This window comes from Psammomys obesus, unplaced genomic scaffold (genome assembly GCF_907164565.1).
Source record: "Psammomys obesus unplaced genomic scaffold, mPsaObe1.curated_primary_1811, whole genome shotgun sequence".
NCBI lineage: Eukaryota > Metazoa > Chordata > Mammalia > Rodentia > Muridae > Psammomys > Psammomys obesus.
In genome coordinates, this window is record NW_026585504.1 from 64,768,918 (window position 1) to 64,782,185 (window position 13,268).

The window sequence follows — 13,268 nt, forward strand, 5'->3', positions numbered from 1 at the left end:
CTCCTGCCCCTGCTGCTGTGGATACAGTGTGACCAGCTGCCTCCTGCTCTGGCTGCTATGATTTCTGCATCATGATGGACCCAATGTTTGAACTGGAAGCCACTCTTTTCTCAAGTTGCTTTGGTCAGATATTCTGACACAACAATAGGAAATTAACTTATAAACTGTTCTGATTCTGGGGTCATAGGTGTGGAGACAGAATGTTCAGTTAGTCGGACAGATAATAAGAGTTTTTATGTTTATTTTGCATTGATTCCAAAATGACTAACAAGTACTGTCCCACCCTGAGGATCCTGTTATGATCTGGAGATAAAAGTGTGTAAAAGGATTCAAAGGATTCATGATGCTTTTCTCATTTCAAAGACCTCTTGTTGGGTCTTAGGCCCCTTTCAGTGCTGTCTTCAAGAAGACTTTCCTGTCCTAGGAACTGGAATATTTGCTTCACTACATAAAGCCAAGAACCTGCTATTCCTTTTGGGGCCAGGAACTCTTTCACTTTTTTAAAGGTTTAAACGTGATCAACCTAAAGTCACCTGGGAAGAGAATCTTCATGATGAATTATTTAGGTCAGGATGGTCTGTGGGGATATCTATGGGTGCTGTATTGATTTCTAAGTGATATATTCCATTCTACTGTGGGTACCACCATTCCCTAGACAGGAATCCTGAAGTATGAGAGAGCAGAAGCTGACAGAGAGCAAGGAAACAAAGAGCTATGCCTTTATTTCCTCTGCTCTTGACTGTGGGTATAATACTGTCAGTTCCTGCCATGACTTCCCTAACTGGAATGTAATCTAGAATTTTAAGCCAAATAAACACTTTAAAAAAATGTTTTCTCAGACTATGTGTTCATAGCAACAGAAGTGAAAACAGGACAGCTTCCTTCCACTTTTCCAAGAGCTTAAATTGTTTGAATAAAGCATCTATTCATTGATATTACTTTTTATGCAACACACACACACACACACACGTGCAGTTCCAACCTAAGTAAACAAATAGCAGAGTCCCACCATCTCTATCAGCACGGCTCTGTGGTTTGGCAGTGCAAGGAGTCCTCCGTCCACATTAGCACCTCAGAGCAGAAGGCAGAAGACAACTTACCTTTTGAGTGAGTAGAGCTCGCACGACTTGGTTGGCTACCTATAAACAGTAAGGAAGCTGTTGTTAGTTAAGCCTTTCCAAGAATGCGCTCATTTACCAACACACTTCCCACGGCTTCCAGCCTGTAATGAGCTGCTCATTTTTCTCTGCCCATGAAAGATATCTCTCCTCATAATAAGCATGTCCTTCTGGGTAATATTTTGCTGTATCCAAAAGTGACCTTGTGGCTAATTAAGATGGTTCAGCTGGGAAGATAATTCATACCTTGACTTTCACATTTCCATGTTTGGGGAAATAATCTCTTTTCATATGTAAAGTAGTCTATGAAAGCTAAAAACAACACAACATTGAGAGGCGCCATCCTAATGAACTGTGCACACTTTCCTGCCATTCCTTTCCTGGCGTACTGCTCCTCTATTTAAAATTACTGGGAACACAGAAAGGTAGACAGATAAAAATGTGGTAGCCTATGTCCTGTGTGGCCCATGTCCCTCCTCTGTCTTCCCCCACAACCTCCTCTAGTTTTTGCCACTTGTAACAGGATCTGGTGGTTGTTAGCTTAACCCACAGTAGAAAAATCCCAAATTTGACTTTGGGAACTGGGTACATACTAGCTCTATTTTCTTGCCATATGACAAAGTTCCAGCCAACAACACATAAGCAGATTATTTTTCTTGAGTCCACTAAAACCACTAAAAAGAAGACAACCTGGATTAACATTCCTTTCTTCTGTGTGAGGCCTGAAAGTGATGATGGATATAGCCTAGCTATGCGGCTCATGGGGATATCTTCAAAGGATTAAACAACAAAGTCATCTGCATATATGCCATGATTATGAAGATTATAAAGCCAGTCTTGGTATATATCAAATGAATAAAGAAAATGTATATCTACACAATGGAATATTATTCAGCCATAAAATCTTCTTGGTAGTAAAAAAAAAAATAGAACTGGAATTATCATGCTAAACAAAATAATTCAGATGCAGAAAGGATAAATCTAACATGTTTTCTCTCATGCAAGGAATCTATATGTTTAAGAAAAACATGAAACTGAATGGAAGGGCTATTTGGGAAGAGAAAGAGTATCATTAGGATTGAAGAAGGAGGACAAGATGGGGTCAGAGGGAGATGAATATGATTAAATTGTGCATGGATGAATATGTCATAACAAAACCCAATACTTTGTATTATTCATATATTGCAAGTTAAAAAGTGATTGCTGGAATATCAGTATCTTGACAATAGGCATAACAGATTAAGTATATTTAAGCAGAGAAACAGAAAAAGTCCCACGTCAATCTTGTCATGGTTTCTACTGTGGCTGCTGGACTTCCATTGATCAGAAGCCTGAGTCACTACTATTTTGAGTTTCTTTCAATATATAGCATAATTCTCTTGCATATGAGGCAAGGTGTTATGTACCCTGCCCTATCTAGAACTCCCTATGAAACCAAAAATGACCTTGAACTTCTGACTCTCCTTCTTCCACCTCCGAAGAGCTGGGATTACAGGCATGCAGCACCACAGCTGGTTTAAGTCATCCAAGGAGAGAACTCAAGGCTTTATGCATGCTGGACAAGTACTAAATATCAGTGGGGCCCTACCCTAAGCCATCCTTAATATCTTAGTAGAATTTTAGTTTTCTTCAGTCAATTTGGGACCTCAGAGAAAGCTTGACTTCTCTTCAGACAAAGAAATGAATCATAACTGAGCCAAGCCAACCTTGACATTCCAATCCCTTTCAGTACCTATTACAGGGAAAAGCTTGTAGTATTAGCCAAGCTAAAAACCACATGCAAACCTAACAGTGTGTCTCCAAGTTTTCAAAGATCTGGCAAGCCCTCCACACAGTTCTTCAGTACTTCTCAATGGTTATTTAAGACCATGTTTTTATTGAAGATTTAAAAACACAGTAAGGGATGTCTGTCACTAACCCTCAGTATCATCTTGAAGTTGATGTACCATATATGCAGTGCGGATTAATTATGATTAATGCAAGTGGGCAGGCACTTAATGAACTTAATACATAGACTTAACACTGAGGTTGCTGAGGCGAGATCTCAAGTTCAAGCCCAACCTGGGCTACATAGCGAGAACTCTTCTTGAAAATCAATATTAAGATATAGAACTTAGTAGGTTCATTAGACAATATTCCTAAATATGATGTATATACAAATTAATTTGTATAGTATAAAACTATATATAATATCTAAACTATGTATTATAAAACATTACCTGTCTAGCTGAATGACAAGCAATAGAAACAAAGGTCCTAGAACAGTGTTTTTCAATCTGTGAGTCACGATCCCTTTATGGGTCCAACAACCCTTCACATGAGTCTCCTAAGACCATCAGAAAACACAGATACTTACATTATGATCCACAACAGTAGCAAGATTACAGTTATGAAGTAGCAACGAAAATGATTTTATGCTTGGGGTTCACCACACATGAGGGAATTTATTAACAAGTTGCAACATTAGGAGGGTTGAGAACCACTGACTTAGAGAGGTGTTCCACTGGTTAAGAGAGATTGCTGCACAGTCATTGGCACTAAGGTTCAGATTCCCAGCACCCAAATAAGGAATGAGGTATCCATGCAAATACCTATCACCCCAGCTCCAAGGTGGGTGTCGATTGTCAGACTGATGGTGCCTCCTGGCATCCTGCCTAGCTAAGAAAAGCAAGTTCCAGGTTCAAGGTGAAGCCCTGTCTCAAAAGAGTAGGTGGAATATGATAGAGACGATATGATGTCGGGAACCCTCTTCTGGTCTCTGTGCACACACTGAGGCAGGCACCCCACACATGCACACGTACCACTAATATGGAAATACACATGCAATAAATGAATAAAGGGATAAAATACTTAGAAAAACAAATAAATAAAATACTTAGATACCATAGCTTATAAAGCATATTTGCTTGTATCCATTTGCCCCTTCAGTTATTCAATATAAAATTTCTAAACATCTACCTGTGAAAGTAGACAACTGGGCATGGCCAGCTCTAGGAAGGACATAGCAGGCTGGTGGTTCCAATCTCACCATTAAACATGTCACACAGAGCACTTACGTCATCACTATGGTGATTCTCAGACTTAGCCAGAGGCTGTGGGGCATGTTTTCATCTACTTTTGCACTAAGTAACATTTATTTTGGGGATGCTCAGATCTGTGCATCTGACTCTAATCAGGGAACACTTTGAGTGTGAATGTTTTCATAGGGCTTAATTGTTTCTTGACTCAATTTTGACAAAATAACACATCCTTCATAACAGTTGGCTACCAGCAAGTCTCAGAGAAAATTAAAACATAAGTTAGCACTGAGTTTTGGGCAGGAGGCATTTATACCATGAGAAGTAAATAGTAGAATCAAGACTATACACAATTTATTAGTTAGAGTGTATGCATAACGTGCATTTCGCCCAGTAAAACCTTTCCAGATTTATTTTGTTGACATTAAATAAACATGGAAAGTTTTTCATTGGAATTGAATAGGCATGGAGTAAAAAAAAAAATCGTATTTTGTATTATGTATACATTGACATGTTTGTGGCTAGGTGTGCTTGGGGGAGTGTGTGTGGACCATGAATGTGGAGGATAGGAAGTGACATCAATGTTTCCCTCAATCACTGTCCGTCCAGTCAGAGTCTCCCAGAAGCTGGAACTCACTGACCTGTGCTAGATACTGGCAGGGGTCTGCCTGTCTCCAGCCCTACTGTGGTAAAAAGCACACAGAAACGCACACGGTGTTTGGTGTGGGCCCTGGGGATCAAACTCGGTTGTACTTGTGTAGTCTTCACAGACTGAAAGCTCTCCCAGCCCCCAAATCTTGGGAGTTTTTAAACAATTCATTCCAATTTATAAGTAGCCGAGAGTTTAAAGTCAAACAATACATCACCCTTTTTATTGTTGGCACATGAAGGAAAATAGAAGACTGGAGCTGTCTGTGCGGGCAGAATTGGAGAACAATATACGGAAGTTAATTCAAACCATAAATAATTTACTTTAAAAAAAATCTTAGACTTGGATTTGATTTACATGCTCATAAAACTGCCGAATATCAATATTTTCTTTTCTTTCTCCAAACTGGTTGCTCTCTTAAGCCATTCTGTGTTAACAGTGGTCACATAAAATGGCTGTATCTATGATTTAATGGGGGACATAGAGTAATATCCTAACCGTAACAGCCCACGGGAGGAAATACGCTGCATCTCTGCAGCCCAGCTCCTTGCCTGGTAGGCTTACCGATTCTGTGTGGGACTATGTTCCCTCTGGCATGCTCTTTGGACAACTGTGTGCTCTACCTGAAAATTGAACAATATGTTTGCAGCTGCTGACATATAGGTTGAATCGCCAGAAGGAATCACAGGTTCTCTGAGGAAGGAAAGTATGAATGCTTCCCTCTTTACTGTCAGTGAAGATGGCTTCTTCGGCTTCCTGCTGTGTTAATAGCTACCCCTTCCAGGTGCATCAACTGAGCGGGGGCTGGGACTTGGTTCCGTCAGTCCTTGATAGGCTCACATGATGATGCCCAGGAGATGCCCCTACCCATAAGCCTCCAGGAATCTGCCCTCAGCTCCTGGGTTGCAGATAATCACATACTGCCAGGTCCAGCTAATGAGAACAAATAACTTCCAGGGGCACCTGCCAGCTTCCTCTCAGAAGAAAGGCAGAACAGCAGCTGGCCTGGGCCAGAGGGACCCGAGGCACAGGGAGCAGAGCTGACAGCTCTTCTGCCTCTGGCTTGTGGGACAACCTTGCCCAGGTTTTCTGTGGAGACCTCCCAGCCCTGGGCCTAGGAGACAATGCAGACCTGCTCCTTTCCTGCTCAGTGGGAACTCTGTCAGAAAACTGATATTTCTACCACGCAGTGCCTGAGCACTCCCTCCCACCTAAGTACCAAATGAATTGCACACTTCAGTCCTGTCCCCACCTCCCCAGCTTGGGGACTATAAACACTCACCATCAAGCCAGGCTTTTTGTTTGTGTGTTTTTATGCTATTGGTCCTCTAGGCACTTGCCTTCCAGAGACAGAGGGAGAAGATGAGATTGCTGACTTCTCTGTTATTTGACTCCAAAAGAGCCCTCCCTGGGACTGTGGGGAATACACTAGAGGAATTTCAGGCAGTTCTTACCTGGTTGACAAGCCCCAGGGCTCCCGGGGGGTAAGGGGTTGAAGCTACAGACTGGTCCTTAGAGGGGGATGAAAAGTGCCTAAGCCTAGATAGCCCTCCCCTGTGGCCTGTTGTGAGACTTCATCTTACAAAGCAAGGCTCACATCAGCAAAGTAACTACAATCTAGTTGAAAACTGTGTATTTTCAAAAATGCATTTTGGAGGATTTCCTATCCTCTATAATGTTGGGGACTATAGGCAGCTCAGGACAAGAAGGAGAATGTTGGGATATAGTCACTAGAAAGACTTAGATCCAACCGCTATGGAGATGGCTCAGTCACAAGGGTGCCTGAATTGTAAGGATGGAAACCTGAGTTCCACCCTCAGACCCCACTTTTTAAAAGCCAGGCATGGGGCTAGGGAGATGATACAGGGTTTAAAGTAAAACACGTGTTATGCAAACTGTGAGGACCAAGTGTGGCTACCCAGAAACCCATGCAAATGACAGGTGGGTATTGTGGCCCATCTTGAATCCCGGCCTCAGAAGGAGGAAAGAAGGGATCTCCACAGCAAGCTGGGTAGGGAGACGAGGCAAGTTCATGATCTATGGTTTTGACTGGGAGACCCTGACTATAAAAGCATCTTTTATTTGCCTGCTGTAATTGTCTCAGAGGCTTACTGCTTCCATCTGCTAACCGAGGCCTAGTCTTGGAAGCTTCTAGCCTCTGTACACTCTATATCTACAATGTTTTTAGCCTCTGAAACTTACTGCTAAATAAGCTCACCCTTTCTAGTTTTTCTAAATTCTTGCTGGCTGGATCAACTCAGCTGTTCTGGCTCAAAAGTCCTCTCCAAGCTGACTGATTCAAATTTTCTTCTCTCAGCTTCTCCTGAATTGTTTTGCTTCTGAACTCCATGAACTGAACAGCACTGAACGACATGAACTCAACTGAACTCAGTTCTACTGTACTGCCCTTTCTACTGGACTCTCAACTCTAACTCCTTTCTCTATATGCTATCTTCTCTACTAAACTCTCTACTCTTCTGTATGTCTTCTCTTCACTCTGTCTGTCTCTGTCTCTCTTTCCTGCACTCTACTCTTAAGTAGCTTCTCTATTCTGTCTGTTCTTGTGAGAGTTCAGAAGCAGAGCAATTCAGAAGAAGCTGAGAGAAGCCAGTTTGATGAGGCCTAGGTTAGCAGATGGAGGCAGCAAGCCTCCATCAAGTCAACAATTACATCAGGTGAATAAAAGATACTTTTACATATTGTGTCCCGTATTGGGTGCCAAGTGTTTTAACAAAATCTCAGTCCTTCAATTTTACCAATAAGGACTCTGGAACCAAATACTGGGATGAAGGCCTGCTAGCTCAGAGAGGCAGAGAAAGCACCCAGCTGACCTTCTTCCTCAGCCTAAATCCACTTCTTCCATGCTGTCTCAAAAAAAAAAAAAAACTAATGTAAACAAAACAACAACAACAAAAAAACCCCAAATTGAATTTCCTCCCTTCTATTTTCTGGGCATCTCTCTATCCATCCTCCTGGCTTCTTCTTTCTCTCTATTTTTTTTTCTTAATAATCCCATATTCACTTCCCATCACCTGGTTGCTTGCCCTTCACCTCTTGACCTATGGTTGACTTTAGTTAGTCCTATTTACAATATTCAAGCAGAAAGTCTTTGAATTAAAGGTGTGTGCTAGGGATGAACCACACCACAAGTAGAAACTAGTTTTTCCAGTAAATAACACAATCTCTGGGTTCACAGTATGATCAAATACCCTGTAACACATGACCCAGTGAATAAGAAGGATGAACAATTGAAGATGATTCCTGACATCAACCTTGGGCTCATACACATATGTGACCACACATATAAAAATATACATACATATGGTCATCACACAGAGAGACACATTAAAAATGGAAAGAAGCCAAGTATGGTGGCACAGACTTGTAATCTCAGCACTGAAGAAGTGGAGATAGACACATCCCTGGGGCTCTCTGACCAGCCATCCTGGCTGACTTTCTGAGTTCTAGGCAGTGAAAGACCCTAACTCAAAAGGGATGACACCTGAGGTTGACCTTTGGCTTCTACATGCATCTGCACAAACGTTTACACACACACACACACACACACACACACACACACACTTAGTTCCATAGATAGTTTGTGTTGCTGTCATATTCACTAATGTGTGGTGAATTGGGGAGAATGTGACTTTCTTCATTCATAAAAACTCAGGAACCATCTAAGGTGTGAGAAGAGTGTGAGGTGACTGCACACATAGTCAGAGAAGCCACCTAGGCAGGGGCAAGTGTTGCTAGTCACTCCATCAACGGTAAATAGCAGTCAGGAGGGAACCCTCAGGGGACAAGCCTCTTCTGGCATGCTAGAACTAAAGAACCATTTGTGAAATTGTGAAAGGGTGAGGTGTGAAGGGGTGCATAAATGAATCACCAACCACACCCTCTGTTTTTACTTACATATTTTATGTATTATGAGTACTGTATTTTCACACACCCTTCGTTTTTGAAGGATGAATTCTGAGACAGAGTCTCATGTAGCCCAGGCTGGCCTCAAACACTCGCAGTAGCCACTGATGACCCTGAGGCTGGGTATCGAGATTACAGCTGTGCACTAAAGCAACCATTCTTGCAGTGTCCTGGGGACGGCAGCCTGGGCTTTGTGCATGCTGTGAGAACACCTATACGCTATCGCCTCGGCTGACGTTCATTTATTGTGTGGAACAGTGTTATCAGAAAAAGCGAGGAAGCTCTGCATCCCCAATACCACAGACAGGGCAGCAGCAGTGGTGTTTGAATCCCAAGTCTTCCCTAGCCAGTCCATATGGCCTCTTCAAATTCAATTTGTTCTTTAAGTAGGTCTACTTTTTCTCCTTCCCATTATTTATTCTTTGGACTGTGTTGAGAGTTGGTGTATAATAGATGCCTGTTTACCTCCAAGGAGATAAAGGAAGGCATTAGTCTAAATGTGGATGTGGGATTGCAAGAAAACAATTTGGAAATTAATTTCCTGCTGTTCCCTCTCCATTCATTCATTTAGTCATTTAACAAACATGAATTAAGCACTTCATGTAGGCTGAGAATCCGACCGAGCCCTGGAGAAAAAATGGCAAACACTGCAGACCAAAGGAGTCAGGCGCGTGCTCAACTGGGTGATGAAGCCTGTGAAAATCAGGCGTAGGCTGTGCCCCCCTGGCATTACTCTGAGGGTGACTTTAAGAATGATGTAGGACTGTGATGTGAGATGTGACTGAAGGTCCCAGTAAAGATCGGAGAGCTAGAGCAACTTTTCTCTTTGAAAGACAGTGTGTCACGTAGCCCAGGCTGGCCTGGAACTCTCCATATAGCCAAGGAGAATCATGGACTCTTAATCTTGCTGATTCCATCTAAGCACTGGTATTAGAGGTATGGTTCCCAGGACCCAGAGTTTTGGTTTTTTACGAACACAGAAATAATTCCCAATATCTCTGCAGGCCCAGGGTTTTCTATCACTGTGTCAAGGCTTGTTTCCTGTGTGCCATCTAGTAAGAACACTTTGGACAAGCACTGCATGACCACAGAACTCAGAAGCCCTGCCTACAGCAGTTCTTAACCCTGGCTGACTATTGTAGCCCCCAGAGGGCTTTAGAGACCTGAATGCACAGGCTCCATGCCAGATCAGAGTCCAGCCAGATCTGGAGTAGGACATAACACAGCCAGCAGCACCTTTAACGATGACTCTGTGAGTAAAGTGCTTGCCACACAAGCAGGAATCTGGGTTTGAGTCCCAGCGCCACCTAAACAGATAGTGCGACAGTACACATCTGTAATCTCAGTCCTGGGGAGGCAGACACTGGAACATTCCAGGGGCTTATTGGCCAGCCGGTCTAGCCTATTCTGTGAGCTCTGCATATAGTAAGAGACTCTGTCTCACAAAACAAGGTGAAAAGTGATTGAGGAAGACAGTGGGATCAACCTCTGGCCTTTATCACCTACACACACTCACACACACACACACACACGTCTCTCCAGGTAAATTCAGTCTAAAGCAACCATGAGAGCCACCTACTGTTCTGGACCTCACCCTGGCTGGCTCTTGCTCTGCCAAGATCCCCCTCTTCAAGCCTGAGCCTTACCTGTCTCCCTGCCTTACCCCTCCTACCCACTGCCAACTACTGTCCATTCCTGAAGTTCCCACTGCATGCAGCAGCTTCTCTAACCCTGAGTCCATGACCCTCTCACCTCCTCACCTCTGCTAGTCTAAGGTTGCCATGGGATCCCGGAGCCTGCATGAGGTTACACTCAGTACAGACACTGCTGAATCCACCCAAGGTAATACACTTCAAGGGATGCTACCGTAGAGAAATGAAGGTAGTCTTTGGTTTGGTCTTTCTACTCTAAGGCAAAGGAGCAAGAGAAGTGAAATATGCATGCAGGTGTGTGTGTGTGTGTGTGTGTGTGTGTGTGTGTGTGTGTGTGTGTGTCTACCTACCAAGACATGGTATGTGGCTGTATGTATCTATGCATATATGGGGGAGGGAGCTATCGGTATTTAACTATGCATGTGAGAGGATACATGCGTATTTGTATGGTGCATGAATCTATCTATGAACGAGTGTGGAAGCAATGCACCTGTGTGTGTGTGTGTGTGTGTGTGTGTGTGTGTGTGTGTGTGCATACCTCCCAAGCCAGGGTAAGTTAGAGTATGTATCTTTTTATGGATATATGTGCATATCCGTCTATGAACAGTATGCGCCTACTTCTAATAAACACGTTGTTTAGTAAAAGCATAGACAGAATTTTAGATTCCCCTGTGTTTTCTCAAATCCTCAACGTGCTTTCTATTTCCCGGAAAATAAGCATGAGGGCAAAAAGTATTGAGGGTGCTTTAAATTCAAGCCTTCGCTATCAGAGTATGTTTTATGCAACTTACCATCAAGGAAATAACTTACACGAGGCCTTACCTTGTTAGTCAGACTAATTAGTATAAAAAGCCTTGGAAAGATTTTCCACTTCGCATTATTACTACATGAAACTGCCCCTTGGAGAGCATTCTCTTACAAAGCTTGGAAACAGACAGTCTAGCCCGTGCAATTAGTTACAGAACAACAGGCATGTGTAATCATAGGCCGGCATTCAGGAATACAAAACATTTGTGTTGCTCAGAGGTGGCTCTTTGTTGTAAATCACCTTGCTGGCAACTGTTAATTTGTGCAATTAGGAACAGAGGGACTCTCTCTTCAAAAATCCTACTGTCAGTGGAACCACAGAAAATTATTTCGACAGAGAAAATTTTGGTTTGTCTGAGTACTCTGGAGAAACCCACACAGCACAGGCATGGGGCGGAACACAGGGGAAGCAGATGGCCCTTTTTGTATGTATGTGTACACTCATGTCTGTATGAGCTTGCATGTTTGTGAGCATGGAGGCCAGATGTAGGCATGAGGTCACATCCTCAGTCATTGCTCCAATTTAAATTGAGCCTTCATTTCTCGCTGTACCTGGAGCTCATTGATTCAGCTGAGCTGGCTGGCCAGGGAGCCTCAGGGAGCCTCCCACACCTCTGTCTCCACAGCACTGGGATTAGAGATGGGTACCGCTACACCTACCTCTTTACAACAGTTCTGGGGATCTGAACTTAGGGCCTCATGCTTGCACTTTACACACTGAGTTATCTCTGGGGCCCAGACTCTGGTTTCTATACAGACGCGCTGTGAGCTTTGAGCTGGATGAAGAGTGACCCTAGGGAGATCTGTGGTGAATACGAAGCTCTGTGGTTTGAGCCTGTGAATTTGACTTCTGAGCACAGGTCATGTCTCACTGGAAATGTCTGCACAAGAGGTGAGAGTGCAGCTTGGCTCATCAGTACTTTTAACCCAGGAGGATTATTGGTTCCTTTAAATAGCCTCAGATCTATTTGTTCTTTCTTGCCCTAGACTTTGACTGAACCAAGGGCTGGGGAACAGGGCCGAGGAAAACTGAACTGGCCTCATCAGACTCCGAGTCTGTGTGCCAGCTTATATGTCAACAACTTTCCTAATTGCTGTAACTTTGAATATTGGGATTGTAGCTCTCTCTCTTTCTCCCCCTCCTTCCCTCCTTCTCTCCCTCTCTTCCTCTTTCCCTCTTTTTCTCCCTTTTCCCTTCCTTTGTCTGTATGTCTGTGTATCTGTATGTCTGTGTGCCTGAATGTCTGTGTGTCTGAATGTGTCTGTATTCCTGACTGTGGGGGCAAGGAGAGGCCAGAGGTTAGCATCAGGTGTCATTTCTCAGGTGCTGTCTATCTGATTGTTTCATAGGCTGGGACTACAGTTCTGCCACCTTGTTTGTTGTATTGCATGGGCTCCAAGACTCAAACACAGGTCCTCTTGCACCCTTCCTGGACTGAGCTATCTTTCCAGCCCCATTCTGGAGTTTTTGAGTCTGGACAGGGCAGAGGGTTACATCCACTATTTGCCTGAGTAAGAAACGTGCATGGCTACAAATACTAAACAACTGAAAGACTAAATATTAAGCAAATTTTCAGGGACATCTGGAGAGTTCTCAAACAACACGTAAGCACCGAGTGCCAAGGATAGCGTGCTCAGTGTTCCAAGGCCTAGACTGCAAGAGCAGTGTGTATAGACACCAGCGAGAGGGTCGGCCAATGCTCAAGTGCTGACTTCACTCTGAGTGACACCAGGATTCTATGGGTTAGAAGTTAAGCCTGGGAAGTCTGCATTCATCCTAAGCCCCAAAGGGTGATGCTGTGGGGATAGACTACATATCCTTAACAATCATTGGTGTAGATCTGAGGCTGTGGACCAACTGACTCTAGTTCCATTCCCTAACATTGCCAGCACTGTGGCACATGCCTGAAATTCCAGCACTTGGGAGGTAGAAGAAAAAGATCAGGAGTTCAAGATCATTCTTGGCTGCATAGTGAGTTCTACAGCAGGCTGTGCAAAAGCACTGGTAGGGAAAATCCCTACCCTAGGAGAATCACGGTTGTGGAAAATCCCAGCCTATGGGAAACGCTGGTGTGAGATATCCCAGCCTAGGGTAAACACT

General features: G+C 43.5%; 1 protein-coding gene across 4 annotated transcripts in view; it reads right to left on the minus strand.

Moving 5' to 3' along the window:
• Nckap5 (NCK associated protein 5) overlaps positions 1 to 13,268 on the minus strand; it is a 698,576-nt gene that overhangs the window by 167,075 nt on the left and 518,233 nt on the right. For all 4 annotated transcript variants that reach the window (XM_055602004.1, XM_055601990.1, XM_055601996.1 and 1 more), the window contains exon 8: positions 1,101 to 1,139. In XM_055602004.1, coding sequence (XP_055457979.1) covers positions 1,101 to 1,139 — 39 coding nt within the window. The remainder of the gene's footprint in view (positions 1 to 1,100; positions 1,140 to 13,268) is intronic.